Source organism: Metopolophium dirhodum, chromosome 1 (genome assembly GCF_019925205.1).
Source record: "Metopolophium dirhodum isolate CAU chromosome 1, ASM1992520v1, whole genome shotgun sequence".
NCBI lineage: Eukaryota > Metazoa > Arthropoda > Insecta > Hemiptera > Aphididae > Metopolophium > Metopolophium dirhodum.
The window spans coordinates 114088418-114105919 of NC_083560.1; the positions used below are offsets into that span (position 1 = coordinate 114088418).

At 29.0% G+C, this 17502-nt stretch overlaps 1 protein-coding gene and 1 pseudogene across 1 annotated transcript; one reads left to right on the plus strand and one right to left on the minus strand.

Moving 5' to 3' along the window:
* The first annotated feature begins 640 nt into the window (after nucleotides 1-640).
* LOC132951771 (uncharacterized) lies at nucleotides 641-3110 on the plus strand. Its single transcript, XM_061023720.1, has 4 exons — nucleotides 641-821; nucleotides 890-973; nucleotides 1759-1881; nucleotides 1951-3110. The coding sequence occupies exons 1-4, from the start codon at nucleotides 641-643 to the stop codon at nucleotides 3108-3110; spliced, it is 1548 nt and encodes a 515-aa protein (XP_060879703.1).
* A 1085-nt stretch (nucleotides 3111-4195) lies between these two features.
* LOC132951779 (putative nuclease HARBI1) lies at nucleotides 4196-5664 on the minus strand (annotated as a pseudogene).
* Nucleotides 5665-17502: the final 11838 nt, after the last annotated feature.

Consider the following 17502-nt stretch of genomic DNA (forward strand, 5'->3'; position numbering starts at 1 on the left):
ATATACAAATACCATTGACTTAGTTAGTAATTTAATTACTATAAATATTAGTTATTACTACATATAACTAATTTACTATAACTATGTTGCATGCACTTATTTCATAAGAAGACTAATTTGTACGACTGTTACGTTAAACAATTGACAAATGTTTTAAAGACTTATATAAACCATAGGCGTGCGTACAGGGTGTGCCAGGTGTGCCGTGGCACACCCCGTGGCCCGTGGCTTTTTGTACAACTTTTATTCATTCAGGGACTTCGTTTAAATTTTAAGCTACAAATAGAAAAAATTAGAGAAAATAAATTAAGCGCTGTAGCAAAAATGATAATACAGACAATATGAACGCTATCGCTATGAACAACTTTAAATAACCAATAAATCAAACCATTATCTAACCAGTGATATCATTATGCCGTATCAACTAAATTTACCACCAAGGCGTGTATTGTATATTTGTATCACACATCGATGGTATCACATTGATAATAGATAAATTTTTTACGATAAAATGTCGATTGTCATTTGTCGATATTATCTATACACGTGCTCCCGTATTTTGTTTTTGTAATAAATAAAAATAATAGTTGAGTACTAGACTCAGGAGATAGACATTATGTCAGGAGTAAAAAGGAAAGAGATGGGGGGTGCTGAGAAACTCAGAATTAAGATAAATAGGAAAAAAGAGACTGAACAACTTCGTGGTTCTCTGGATAATTTTATTGTGAAAAAACAACGCACAACTGAAATCATTTCTTCAACAGCTTCATCAGAAAAAGTAGAAAATAGTTTAAATAACACTACTAGCAGTAAAATTAGCAGTAAGTATTAATTTTTTTCAATAGTTCCTTGGTGTCTAATCTAAATATTTTTACATTTACATGTATAGATTTTGACACCTCTGATGACAATAAGAAAGACAATGACACATTTTGTAATGACCAAACAAATATACTTTTACCTCTAGACAATAGTAATGATAATGATATTAAGTATTACAATGTTAATAATGATGTTGATTTAAATTTATTAACAAAAGGTAAAATTATATATAAATAATATTAATATTTTAGTTATAGAATATTTAAATATTATTTTTTGTTATAAATGTATGCATTCCATCAATGTGTAATTCAATGTGGTAGTAAAACATGTAATTAATTAATTCCATTTTTATTTAACATGTCTTAAGTTATTGTAAATGTGTAATATTTTGATAAGTGAAAAATGAAATTAATAATGCATGCCAGTGTTAACTAATACAATTTGTTTTTTTATATTTTGATAAGTGAAAAATGAAATTAATAATGCATGTCAGTGTTAACTAATAAAATTTATAAAATTTGTTTTTTTATAATATGAATAACTCTAATACTATACTCTATACTATTATAATATATCTGTGTATGTTAGTAACTAATTATTATGGTGTATTTAAATGTAAATATAATATATGTTTCAGATTACAAATGTCTCTAGAAAATGTTTTTTTCATTTATCTGTGATTTCAATGTTCATTGGTTTGTCAGATTTTTTTTTTTCATTTGCATTCGTTATGCTATAAATATGCTTATGACTTTACTGCGCTTTATTAGATTGCTTTGATTATAACATTTTAAATAATAATATATTTATTTATTTGATGCTTTATATTTGTGAAGTCACTTGCCGTGTTAGTTAGATATTTTGATACTACTAAGAATAGACCCATTGAAACATTTTTAAGTTTAAAGCGTTTAAAATCTTTAAATGCTGTAGATATTTTCAATACACTTTCAGATGTTGTTACTAATTATAATACATCCTGGTCATCTGTATTAGCAGTCTGCTTTGATGGAGCTTCAACAATGTCAGGAAAAATATCAGGTGTACAAGCAAGATGTAAGGCAGAAAATAATAAAATTATATATGTACATTGTTATGCACATTGTTTGAATTTGGCATTAATAGATTCCATTTCAAAGAAAACAGAAAAAAAAATAAAGCATAGAATAGTATTTGATTTTCTTGGAACAGTACAATTCCTATACAATTTCATTGAAGGAAGCCCGATCAGACATGCTACACTTGAAAAAATATCAAAAGAATCTTGTATCAAACTAAAAACTCTGAAGTCGCTGTCAAATACTAAGTGGGCATGCAGAGCGGAAGCAGTATCAGCAGTTCAAGAAAATTTTAGTATGTTGGTACCAGCAATTGATGAGATATGTGAAAATACTCAAGTACCCGATGTCAGGGCAAAAGGATTAGGATTAAAATATCAATTAAAATCATTTAACTTTGTTTTTGCAATGAATTTAATGGAACCAATTTTTCGAGCAGTATTAAAGGTTAGTGCTTCACTCCAAGCTCCTGTTCTAGATTTATTAGCTGCTGTTGAAATTGTAAAAGGACTGAAAAAGTTTTTGAGTAAAATGAGAAATGATCAACAAGAGTATGATAACATTTACCAAACCACCATTGATATTTGCAATAAAAACAAAATTGATATTCCAGAAGTATTAAAAAGAAAAGTTGCTAGAAAAATTGATGACAATGGAGAATCACAATTTTTTTCAGAAACTAAATATGATGAAATTAGGATTAATGTATTTTATCCTATTCTAGATGATTTACTAGGAAAAATTGATAATAGATTTTTAGATAGTACTCTAGAAGTAATTACTTCGGTTGGTAATTTAATTAAATTACAACCGACTATTGAAGATTATTCAGTTATAAAAACATTTTTCAACATTTTAAATAAAGATTTGGACTCTGAAGTCAAAATACTTGCATCAATAAAAGATATTCCAATTGGTACATGTACTCACACTATTTATAAATGGTTGGATTGGTTAATGGCTTCAAATAGGAAAAATATTTTTACCAATTTCTACGAAGCCATTACCAAGTTCGTTGTTATACCAGTCACAAGTTGTGGTTGTGAACGGGCCTTCTCCAAATTATCTATTGTTAAATCGAAACTACGTTCAACAATGTCACAAGAACGTTTAGAATCACTTTTATTTTTATTCGTTGAGCAAGAAATGACAAAATCAGTAGATTTCAATACCGTAATTGAAGAGTTTAAAGTTTTAAGTCCTGTAGAAAGAAGATTACCATTATAATATTTTTATTTTTATTTTGTATGTTCTAACGTAGGTTACTATCCATTAGGTATATAGGTATATACTTTATTGTAAAAATATATCAACATTTTGTGAAGCACAACATTTAATCAATATACATTTTTATGAATTGATATTTTGCATTAAATTTATCCTTTTTTAGATTGAGGTTAGGTTAGATTTGCTTAGGCCCATATAAGGGAAAGCGGCCGAATTTTCTTCATGGCACACCCCATACAAAATTCCTGCGCACGCCTATGATATAAACATATGTCTTATTGTGATTTATTATATAAATATATGTTGTCTTATACTTAATACATTAAACTTTTAAAATATGTTAATTACACTATATTGAATGAATAAATACTAACATATTTTAATTATCAATTTAACTTTATCAGTACCTAGTATCTTGTAACTGGTTACACAGTTTTAGAGTAACTTATAACTTGTAACCAGTTACAATAAATAATGTAACTTGGCCAAACAACCCTGACTGGCCGACTATAATGCATAGTATTTATTTGTAAATTCAATACTTGTTTTCTTTTATATTTAGATGATCATGTTACCAAAAAAAAAAAAAAAATTACGAGGACAAAATAACAAAATGGGCATCTACTCGAGCATCAATTAGTGAGCACCAGCAAACAGCCTTTTTGGAAGAACACAAACTGAAGATGACATTAATGCAACAAAAACATGACACCGAAATGAAAATGATGGCTGAAAAGCATTCAATTGAAATAAAAAATTTGAAGTTGACGCAAGAAATATTGCTACTGCAAAAGGAAAAAGCAATCAAGACTGATTATTAATTTGTAATGTTTTTATTTTTATTTTAATATGTATGTTATTATGTTCCTACTGAAAAAGGAAAATTACCAAGACTGGGTTATTAATTTGATATGTTTTTATTTTTATTATATTATATATATATATATATTATTAGATTGTTACTTATATAAAAAAAAAATTAAATTTCTACGTTATAATATTTATGTTATTACTATAATACTTATATAAAATAAAACTTTAATTTTTGTTGACATTGCATATTAGTTTGTAGTGAATTTATAATTTTAAACTGCATTTTGGAAATATCGAAGAAATCTCTTTCTATTAGTATGAGGAATTGCATTTCTACTAGTTCTATTATCTTCTGGATTACGGAAGTCTGTGATTCGAATTGAAGATTCTATTTCAGTTGAAACCCTTGGTGTAATTTCTCCAAAGTTACAGGCTATATTATGAAGTACTGCAGTAGCTACAATAATACTCTGAGATGATGAAATGTTTACATTTATACCAGTCGCTAAAATGGGAAATCGCCTTTTCCAAACACCGTAGCTTCTTTCCACAGTGTTTCGAGTTCTGATTAAAGACTCATTATATCTGTCTACAGCAACTGCAGAAATCCCTGATAATGGATCTATAACTGTGTTAGGGTTTCCGACTAGGGTCATAACATAGCTACGCTGAGCATATCCACTGTCGGCTACCAAAATGCTATTTTTTATTTCGTCTCTTTCAAATTTGCCTCATATTGCTGAATTATTAAATATTGTAGAATCGTGGGAAGATCCAGGCCATCTAGTATTCTTGTATTTTCAAATTAGCATCACAAATTGTTTGAACATTTATCGAAAAGAAGCTTTTTCTGTTTCGGTACACTTCTGCATTGTCTCCTCCAGGGGATTTTATTTTTACATGGGTACAATCCATTGCACCAATAACCATAGGAAATTTGGCAATGTTGTAAAAATTTTGTTTCACCCTTTTTATGTCATCTTCATTGCGTGGAAAATGAATAAAATCGGAACATAGTGTGGCAATAACATGTGAGACAAGCCTTACTATACGGCTGGCTGTTGATTTATGGATTCCTATGAAGTCACCACAAACAATCAACATGGAGCCCGTCGCATAATAGCGTAGTGTAAGGAGTAATTTGTGCTCTGAACTTACAGCATGATTCCTAGAACAAAATTCAATTGTTATATAGAAACCACAACTCAATTTCAATTAAATAGTTTATCAGACTTTCCACTTTCAACAGTGCAGTATTAAGTAACTTATTTTGTACAACTTGAAATTATGATTTTTAGATAAACTTATTTATGTTTAACATGTATTAATTATAGTAATTTTTGAACAGGAGTCTATTTTTGTGTATAATTTTCTAAATTGGTTAATTTATTTCGATGTTCGGTAAAGTACATGATACTACATGGTTAAGATGTATGATTTCGGAAGTACAGAGTAACGCATTTGAATATATCTACATATGATACTGGCGTCTGGCATTACAAAAATGTAAAATTTAAGAATGAACTTACCAATTAGTAGGAGAACAGATGCGTTCGCCTATTAAATTAACTAAGAAATGGACTGTATTTTTGGATAATCTAAATCTATCAAAGAATTCATCGTCCCTCCAATAAGTGAAATGATCATGCCGTGGTTTGAATACTCGCTGTCGTCTAGGAAAATACAATAATAATGCCAAGTTGTTGAATTCATCATCCTCGTAGTCAGAATCGTCATCCATAATGTATTCAGTATTTTAAATAAGATTTTTAACACGGTTAAATAAAAAAATACACAATTGTCAATTATACAAAAAATTTAAAGATAGTGGTAGTAAGATAATGAGAATAAATTAAAATAATAGATAACAATACCGCCAAAATTAACTAATCAGCGTTTAACCGTGGTCTACAGGCCGGTTAACTATTTGGTCGTTTAATCAATGATTAACAAGTTAACCGGCACTGTACAACGACCCAACATCGTTAATCATAGATTAAATCTTAATCACTGTTTAACCGACGACGGTACAACTGGCCCTTAGTAAACAATTTTAAAACCCTCGTCAATCTTTTTTTGAACATCAAATGTCATCTTTTTGGGCACAAATGTGGTAATTGATGCTTGCTTTCTTTTACGTACTATTGGTAAGTTTTGGGTAGTTTTAGGTAGTGGTTGATCAGAATTATGTGAAACCGTATCTGCTTGTGTTATAGAAAACTTTTATTTGTTGGGTAAAAAAGCATGAAAATTTAATGCAAGGCTCCTGATATATTGTTACAATAGCAGTTGAAAAATATTAAAAATGCATAGGCACAACTTTATTTCATAAGCATTTAAGTTCGAATTTTGACAAAATTTTCAAATTTCAAATTTAATAATTATTTTGTAGTTAAAAATGTATAAAATGTTTAACTTTTATGACTAAGGATTGAAAATTTAAAACAAGGTTCCACGTAAATAGGTAAATATATAAATTAATTTATTCACAATATTATCATCAAATATACTTAGTAACATCATTATAGGCTGACTGACCATTTTCGCTCAGAATCGTTTTTCTTATACAATGATATTATACCATTGAAATCTTTAATACCTTCCATTACAGTCACTCATTTGCAAACTTCTGTAGGTACAGCAGAACAACATCCACTTGCCCACCTTTTTTTGTATAAAGGTAGAGATTCTTATGATAAATATTCTATTAAATTATCAAATTTTAGATTTATAAAAAAAAATTTCTTATGAATTTCTAACTTAAAATGATTTGCACATTTTCGTGATTATTCCGAATTAGACAAAATTCAAATTTTAGACACTCGCATAAAAAATACTGTGGATTTACTGAACTTTTTTTTTTATAATTTCCACTTACAACAATACTTATGAGGGTGTTACATTTATGAAAGAGCCAAAAAATGTTTATTGACAATAATTAAATAAAACTAATTGGTGAACCTAACTCAAATCTATAATAACCGTAGACACATGAACTGTTCACCAAATATTTATATTAGCATTTTCCATACATGGAAACATTATAAATATTTTTTTTGAGCTAATTATAACTTTGAGAAATTTTTCGTATTTTGTAAATTTTAATGCAATAGGTTCCTTTAAAGTTTCGTGAATTGAAGTTTAAAAATTATTGTACGATTATACAGAGCGTGTAACAGGAAGACCTGACAAATGAAATAACTTTTAATCTAATAAATATTTTCGCTAAACGTTAATTATTTTTTTATTTTTAATGGCAATGCATATACAAAAAAAAATAATAATAATCAGTTTGGCACGTGGCAATGGCAATAAATTTGTGGAATTCTGTCATTTTTTTCCGGCTCACGGGAGGCGACGCACCATATCATTCATGATTTGCCCTCGCAGGGTTACCGGGAAAAATCATGTGTGAGAATAAAAATGTTGGGACCTGTGTCTTGCGACGCCTCAACAATATACGTGCTTGTGTAGGGGGGGGGGGGAGAGACAAAATAAATATGTTACTATATTTGACAACGACCGACGATGTATGCTGTGCCTTGAATGGAGACTCCATGCCTGGTCTGCCTGGCCACCAGCGGCCCATCGTTGGAGCTTAGCCCATCATGGCGGTGTTTCCACGAACAAAGAACCAGGTTCAAAACGACGGCATTCGTGGTCAGTTAGGCACGAGGTTTTTTCTTTTCGACGGTCTCGGAAACGTGACGTGTGGAAAAGTCGTCGGTTGCAAAAATGGAAAGACGTGTAGACAGGTCGCCAGTTGCAAAAAGAGTAAAATTGATTCGGCGACGGAGCTGATATTCGTTGAATTAGTGGGGCGGTCAGTGTCGGCGTTGTATGAATTTTACAATATAAAGCCGGGTCCACACGATGATAGTTACTCTCGCAAGAGTCGTTTTCGTGATAGTACTATCGAATACTATCGCCGTGTGAACACGTCTATCCACAAATCTATGTCCAACCTAATATGTAGAACAAAATTATAAATATAATAATTAATATTTATACTAAATTTACTATTAAGGTACTGTTATCATACGTTACCTTAGCTAGTAAAATATTGAACATACTTTCATTCATCCTAAGAAAGTTAAAATAACTCTTTGGATCTTCAATAGCCAACTCTTTTATTAGTGCATTTGATGCCCCCAATGTGTTTCTACGCATCATCCATTTTTTCATCCAAATACGTTTTTTATTTTTGGATATTGATCTTTTTAGTTTTATGATTTCTTCTACAACACGTAGCATGGCAATAGTAATTTCATTTGACATTTTTAATGAATATTTGTAAAAAATGAAATTATGTACTGAATATTCAAAATGTTGTCACTAATTTTTAACTTTTGTACTCTTTTTATGCACCCTACGTCCATACTATCATGTATTTTACTATCAGTGTACTATCATAATTTGGATGCTTTATCTCATGATAGTTACTATCACGGTACTATCACAAAAACGACTCTTGCGAGAGTAACTATCATCGTGTGGACCCGGCTTAATTATTACATTTTGGACAACTGTCCTCAGTGTTGCCAGATTTGTAAAATTAACTATCGCCAAATCAAGATACAAAAAACGCCATTTACCGCCAAAATTATTAACGAAAAAAAACGCCACAAAACGCCAAAAAAAAAAATAAATATTATTACACGCAACTATGAAATATCAACTTCAACCACAATTTGTTTATTATTTATCATAAATATAAAATGATAACCATGGTTGAAAATATGAATGAATAAAATTGTTCTTCTGTAGGTACCTAATCGTCCTAATCTGTCAGCTACTAGTGTGCACTGTGCAATAAACATATTAAATTGTATAAATAAGTAAACACAAAATACACAATATTACCTGGGTAAATCAAATATTATATATTGTCATAATATTTAAATGTTTAAATAACAATATTTAATACTTACTAAATGTATAAATAATATTATAACTTTTTGTATCTTTCCTCAGAATAAATAAACATAATATAGTAGGTAATAGTAAAAATAGTAGTAAAAGAGTAACATTTCATAATAAAATAAATATAAATAAAAAACTCTCATAGAGGTAGAGCACTATTTAATTACATGGTACCTTAAAATTAACAACAACAGTCTTATTGTTTACAAATGGTTTAGACTAGTTTAAAACAATATGAGTATCAATTTTTTAAATACTTAAATAACAATGTTTATCGTTTAATAAATGTATAAATAATATTATAAATTGTATCTTTCCTTAGAATACCTAATTAAACATAATATAGTAATAGTCAAAATATTAATAAAAGAGTAACATTTTAATCATAAAAATCAGGCAAACAAACTTCATTAAACAAATTAATTAAATCATCATCAAGTTCAGTATTATTAGCATTATGACTATTGTTTGATTCAAGTTTAGGATACATAATGTCTGAGTTAAATCTTTTAAACATGCCATTTGTTGGAATGAACATGGTACAACAAAGTTTAGTAGAAATGAAATGACATCTTATTCTCAATAATGCCTCTAACATAGGTATAGAAATCCTATTACGGGATTTAGTTTTTATAAAGTTCATTATGGAGAAAGTTCTTTCAACTATGGCATTACTGGAAGGTAAAACAAGAATTTTTAGTACAAATTCAGATAATTGTCTGAAAATAAAAGTCCCCCCTGCATCTTGATATGTATAAACTTCAGCCCAAAAATGATAGCTGTCAACAATTTTATCTTTAGCTAAATATGATGTCCAATTCACATTTACTAATTTATCCCACTGAATAGATAGCAACTCAAGTTCAGTAGGTTTAAGGAATAAATTAATGAAAGGTAACTCAATAAAGCTTGGGTGTAATTGATTTAAACAATTTAATGGATAAAATAATTGCAATTTTCTAAAATGATTTAGATTATCGGGTAGTCTTTTTTTAATTTCGTATAACAGTTGTTTTATAAATACAAATGCCCTACTCTGAATATTATTTTTATTTTCTTGTGATATAACTATGTTAGAGAGACCTTCATTGTATCCTATGCCAAAATCACTATGTTTGAAACTATTGTAGGCTGAATCATTATCTATATTTTCAATAACACTATCATAGCCAAGCGTCACAATGGAATCGTTCATTATTTTTTTAGCTAAAAAAATGAATAAGCTTGTTATATCATCATATGATTTACCAATATCGACAAAATTTTTTTGAAAAGTTAAGTTTAAGTGGTTGAATTCGTTTAGTATAGGTCTAATAATTAATAAAAAAAGATAATTGATATTGTCAACTTACTTACATACCATACTTGATAATCGATTATGCGATAACGTGCATTTGATCAGTTATAACGCGTATACCTATTTAGTCTTCTGTCTACTATCGACTAGAACTTCGCTTTGGTGTTTAAAGTGTTTTGCGTCATTTTAGTTTTAATATTTTTTATTGCAAGTCCATAACGAAATGAGTGAAAAAAGAAAAAAAGTGGTATTGCCAATTCAAGAGAAACGTGAATTAATTAACAATATTGAAAAGGGTACGTCGAAAAAACAAATCAGCTTGAAGTATGGAATAGGAGAAAGCAACGTCAGAGACATTTTTAAACAGAAAGATAAATTAATGAAATTCGCGTCCGCATCAGACAACTGCTCATCAATGAAAAAAAGACTTGAAAACTAACACTTATGAAGAATTAGATGCGGCTCTTATACAGTGGATAAATCAAGTTAGAAGTGAGGGAACTCCTGTTTCAGGACCTATTGTTTCTGCAAAAGCAGTTTTTTGAAATGTTAGGTTTAGAAGGGAAATTTTACGCGTCATCAGGGTGGTTGACAAGGTTTAAAAAAACGCCACGGAATAAGAGAAATTGGAATTCACGGCGATAAATTAAGTTGCGATGAACAGGCAGCGGAAGATTTCAAAATTAAATTTGAACAGTTTCTTCAAAAAGAGAAAATATCATATGAACAATTGTATAGCGCTGATGAGTCGGGGCTGTTCTGGAAATGTTTGCCAACACGAACACTTGCAAAACTCTTTGAAAGCGAGCGGCATGCCCCAGGACATAAAAGCAGTAAAGAACGCCTAACCATAATGACGTGTGACGCGGTACGCAGCGGCCACCAGTACAAAGTACAGGTACCGCAGCGACCAGTCTACACTTTTCGTCAACCGCCACTACGGGCTACAGCGCGACAACGCCAACTCCCCCACCACGCCACAAAGGCACAAGGTGGGACGGGAAGGCGAGTCGCGTGGAACGAGTACCGGCCGTCGTAGACCTACCACTACTCACTAGCAAAATAACACACGTCGTGAACACACACCACGATTACAATCAGTACACTACTTTAACCAAAAAAAAAGCCTGGAAGAATCAAGAAATATTTAAAGAGTGCTTTGAAAAAAAATTTATTCCCCAAGTAAGAGAACATCTCAAGTCTCAAAACTTACCTCAGAAAGCTGTATTGCTTATTGATAATGCCCCATCCTACCCAGTTGACTTAAAATCGGAAGATGGAAATATTTTTATCAAATTTTTGCCTCCTAATGTCACAGCTCTCATCCAACCCATGGACCAGGGGGTAATTGCTTCTATGAAGAAAAATTATAGAACAAGTTTGCTTAAAAAAAATTGAAGAGGGCAATGATCTTAAAAGTTTTTGGAAAGATTACACAATTCTTGATAGCATTTATGACATAAATACATTCATTGTACATACGTCATGTGTATCTTTTTTAATAATACATATGTAATAATAATTTTCAATTTCAATTTCCAATTTAGTTTTTATTATGAAATTTAACTTTGCGGATTATCCGCGGAATTCGTTTATCCGTGGATGTCCTGCCACCCTATTCCACGGATAATCGGGAGTAAACTGTATAGTGTTAAACAAATATAATGATTGAAAAGCAGAAGACGTAACACACAATTAACAAATAAGAAATCAAGGTAATACATGTAATTATCAAATAATAAGCGACGCTCGGCGCTATAATAGACTACTGATAATATGACATGATACAATAAATATGAACAATGGTAAATAATAATAATAGAATAGATAATAACAGATTTACATATTCCCTACTCACATAACCCAGGTGAATTGTGCCGATGATCGTAGAGTAGTGGCCAATTCGTCGAAGGTCTCAACGTCACGAAACCCAGAATGTCCGTCGATTGCTTGGTTAGCATTCGGGGAGTAATCCAATGTATGAATCGGTATCCGCGCTAGCACGTTGTACGGCGGGACAATGACAAATATTCATCAAGCTGTTGGCTATAGACAATCACAGTATAGTTACATTGTTAGATATTCGTGTACTGAAGTCTATACCGTGACGTTTTTAACAAATTCTAAAAGTAATGAAACTTTTAAATGAACTCTTAAAATTGTTTTCATACTCTGGCAAAAAAGGAAAAACAAATTTTCCGACTAAATGATTTGTCCTAATATTAATGGTAAGATGAATATAATATATATATAAATGTTTATATTATATTATTACTATACATAATTTTAATATAGTGTAATTAAAACTATTTATCATATGTTGTGAAAAACAATCCAAATTTAAAAATGTCACACAGAATGAAATGGAAGAAGTAGTAGAAGCCTTGCCCAAGCTCCTTTGAACCTCAAACGACTTCAACTTAAATAATTATTATAATTGTATTTATATTATTTTAGATGAATAATTATCATAAAGTATAATGAATCAAACAGTAAATATATAGGTATTTTTTTTTTATTATTGTTTTTATTATCCTAATACAAAAAATGTAAATGTTTTTATTCAATTATAAAATATGCATTGGCTCTACGATATTATAGATTTTCAGATTTGTCTATTTTATTTGATTGATAAAATATAGTAACATTTAATAAACACCTTCCTTATTATTTATTAAATATCAAATAATGTTATTTATTAAATTCTGTCTTTCAAATATTTAATTAAATATTGAATTCATAATGCAAAAGGATCAATGATCGCTGTACATTGTATAAATATTTAAAAACATATTCTCAATTAAAATATCTTAATTTATTTATAACGATATATAAATATTTATTAAATATTGAAGTGTTGTGTGGGTTGTTACATTGATCAATAATTACAGAATTATTTGATATATATAATGGAATCCATTGCAACATATTTTATCTTTCTTCAAGGAGAAAAAAGAATGTATCTTAGTTTTACTTTAAAACGAAAGAGAAGTTTAACATAATGAAAAGCGAATAACTTCATTTTGACGAGAAATACATGATGATTACATAAAATATATTGTACAACTCATTTTTTGTTGTTATGGGTTACATTGATCAATAATTAAAGGAATTTTTTTCTGAAAACTTTAAATTTGATTGTTCATGAATCATTGTGCAACGAATTTAAGTTAAATCTGTAACTTTGTCTATACTCCGGTCCACTAGAGTCCATACGTAAAAATGCGTCCGTCGCTGCGCTTCGGCACGTTGCCGAATAGTGGAAATGGTATCATGGTGAGAGAAAACAGACGTTGCGTATTACTATATCGATGCGTGGTCTATAAGCAGCTAAAATAAATGCTATTTATTAGCTTAAAAATAAAATTGGTCATGTTAAAAACTCCAAATATAAGATAAAAATTAGTGAGACTAAAAAAATACAAGAAATTAGCTATCATGAACGAAAGAAAAGTTTTAAATACTGAAAAGCAAATAACTTCATTTTGACAAGAAATACATGATGATTACATAAAATGATTGTAAAAACTCATTATATTTTCTTTTTTTCTAGGTTAATAGAACCAAATCAATTCAAATATTGACTTATAAAGAAAGAATGATAACAAAAACTATATTTAATGCTTTTTTTTTTTTTTTTTTTTTTTTTTTTTTTTTTCAATCCTTAGATTGGTTGAATGACTTTGAGGGCTCTCCACTTATCCCTATCCATTACAGCTACTTTTAGTTCTTTATAGTTGGTTTTCTCTATATCGTCTATGATATGTTTCATAAATGGTGTTCTTGGTCTACCTCTTCCAGCTTTTCCTTCTATTTTTCCTTCTATTATTGTCGTTATCCATTCATTATTTCTTATAATATGTCCGATCCATTTTTTCCTCCTTTCTCTGATTGTATTCCATATTGCTTTTTGTTCATTCATTCTTAGGTATACTTCCTCATTTTTAACTTTCTCTGTCCAAGAAATTTTCAGTGCTCTTCTCCAACACCATGTTTCAAATGCTTCAATCTTTTTTCTTTCCGCTTTTAGTATCGTCCATGTTTCTGCCCCATAGAGGGCTATACTCCATACAAAACTCATTATAAGATTTTTCCTGGTGTTTAAGCTAACAGTGTTTACCGTTAATAAGTGCTTCTTTTTGTAAAATGCCTGTTTTGCTTGTGCTATTCTGCTCTTTATGTCCATTTTGCTTCTTCCATCATGTGTTATTTTGCTTCCTAAATATGTAAAACATTGAACAGTTTCCAGCTTCTCATTTTCAATCGTTATGTTCGAAAGCAATTCCTGCTTGCTGCATATTAATATTTTTGCTTATCATGTGTTTATTTTATGTTTAATGTAAATTCTTTTAAACCAAATTATTTCATGAATTAAAAAAGAGAAAGTATTTGTAAAATAAATTGTGGTTCACAATTGATGAACTTCGTTGGAATTGTATCAATATAATTTTGAAATATATCATTTTTTAGCAGTGTCATGTAGTAACATATTGATACCAACATACCAATTGATCAAAAAACATATTTTAAACAAAACTAATTATATATACAATTGAACAACTACTTGTTAAATATTCTTTACTACACATTTTATTATTCACAATTGATAGCCAATACACCGTGTATCCTAGAATTCCATTTTTTGTAGACATAATATACAATGTATGCGTATTGTGTATAAAGAATAACCAGGTTTATTTTTGCATAATATGCCAAATTGATAACATGTACAACATATGTGTTTGATATTATTGGTTATAATTTAGCATATTCATTCAATCTGAACTTGAATCATACAGGATTAGATATTAGACCTGGTAAAAAGGCTGGAGATCGTACCGTTACTAATATTAAGGCTTTTCGCTATCGCTATAACTGTGATGGAAGTATAGAATTTAAAATTAATTTTGTTGATGATTATTTAAATTTGAATCCTGTTCAAAAACAAAGAAAAAAAACAAGTAAATCTTCGTCTTCTAATATATTAAGGGCCACTTCATACATTGACTTATAAATCAGAAAACCCAAGTGGGAACATTTGCAACAACTAAAATCTGTTCTCCCAAAAGACTGCCACGAGTTTTATAAATAAATTAAGTATTAAAAAAGCAATAGTTTTTTTTTGTACATAACCACTTGTAAAAATGTTTCGTTTTGTTTATTATTTATTTGACTTGATATTTTTAAATAATTTATAACATGTAGTACAACCAAGTAGATACTTAACAATTTTTATAAGTATTTTATTAATCGTTACTTGTTATCATAAATTAAAAAGTACTAAAAAATATTTATGTATGAACAATTTTGGTATGTTTTTATTCTTTGTTACTTGTTTTTATAAATAAAAACATTAAACAACAAAATTATGTAGTAAAACTAAGCGGGTACCGAAAAGTCTGAAACGTTTTAAAATTAATAAAGATGGAGATACACTAAGTTTATATTATTATGAACTGTATTTTTTATTATTTTGTACAGTTTATACATTTTATACACTAAGAATAAGTCATACCTCAAAAAAATAAAAATTGAAATACATTGTATCTAATGAGAAAAAAAAGACGTTTATCAGCTAAACTTGATTTTATAAACACGTTTTTGTATGTTTTAATGATGAGACATCTGTCATATTAAGACCTTGTGGGCATACATTTTGTAATATTTGCGCACTTCGGTTCATACAAGAAAATATGCATAGTTGCCCATTGTGGAGAACATTCACTATGGAATATGAAGGCATTAAGTTTGGAGTCCATCATTTTTCTGTCCCACGCGTGATCGTCCCTATTATTTGAGGTCCGGAATTGCCAGTCATACGCGGAATTCTCATAACCGGGACTTAAATAGAAATGCGGTTTATGAAAAATAAAAGCTGCCTAACGTTGTAAGTTTATCATGATATGATATTATAATATCATAGTTTAATGTGCAGAACATTTACTATGGAATATGAAGACATAAATATTAGACCATAGTAAAATACAGTGTTTGGAAGGGACGAGTTCTAGCTCTTTAGCAGCAACAAATAAGCGGCAGTGAATGTTCTTTTCAATATAAGGGTGGCACCACATTCTTTTGATTTTCCTCTGTCTATAATAGTTATAATAATAGGTGACAACTACATCGTCATCACTTGATGAATCTTTATTTTACGACATATTGAAAACTTAGATAGGGTAAAGGGTACAGTTATTGGCACCTTTAGAAAAAATACAGGTTTTAATCAGTGTATTTAATCTGGTACCATGGTTGAACATCTTTCATCAGTTGCTACCAATAGAAAATGTTGTTATCTTTCCAATTTTGCTATCACAATTTGTGTAGGTTTAATACTTATTTTTAAATTATTGTTCTTTTTAAAAATTGTGTAAAAATACAGTTATTGGCGCCTTGATTCTGGGATTGGCACTATATGTTATAGTTATTGGCACCTTTTTTTTTTGCTTATAAAATTAGTGACCTCATACTTCCCTAAGTAGGTAGGTACCTAAATAATCATTTTTTTAATATATTAATGTAACCTAAATTGCAAAAGTACTACTAATTTACACATAATTGTAGGAACAATTTTAATAAATAGGTATACAAAATTACCATTTCATGTTCCTAACTTGAAACAATTTATTATAACATTTATCTTTTTAATTCACAGTAGTAAAATAAATTTTCATAACTTCTATTAAATAAAAATAAGTAACATTCCCTTATAAAAGATAAAACAACATTTATAAACATTAGAATATTAAAATTATTATAAATAGGAATAGACACTTTTTTTAAAAAAAATTAACAACAGGTACTACAAATAAAAAAATATTAGTACCCAATACACATGAAATAAGCCTACTTCACAAAATAAAAACAAAACATCAAGACTTAAATTTAAAATTGTATAGCTTTAGTGATACAATACAAAGTTATACTTTAAAAACTTTATTAGTTTATCTTTTTAATTCACAGTAGTAAAATAAATTTTCATAACTTCTATTAAATAAAAATAAGTAACATTCCCTTATAAAAGAAAAAACAACATTTATAAACATTAGAATATTAAAATTATTATAAATAGGAATAAACACTTTTTTAAAAAAAATTAACAACAGGTACTACAAATAAAAAAATATTAGTACCCAATACACATGAAATAAACCTACTTCGCAAAATAAAAATAAAACATCAAGACTAAAATTTAAATTTGTATTGCTTTAGTGATACAATACAAAGTTATACTTAAAAAACTTTAATAACAATTTAAAAACTTTATTTACAATTTAAAAACTTAAAAGGTTCCTATCCTTGGTAATTTTAATTAGAAATCAGTCTTAAAATTTAGAAATCAGTCTTAAAATTTAGAGA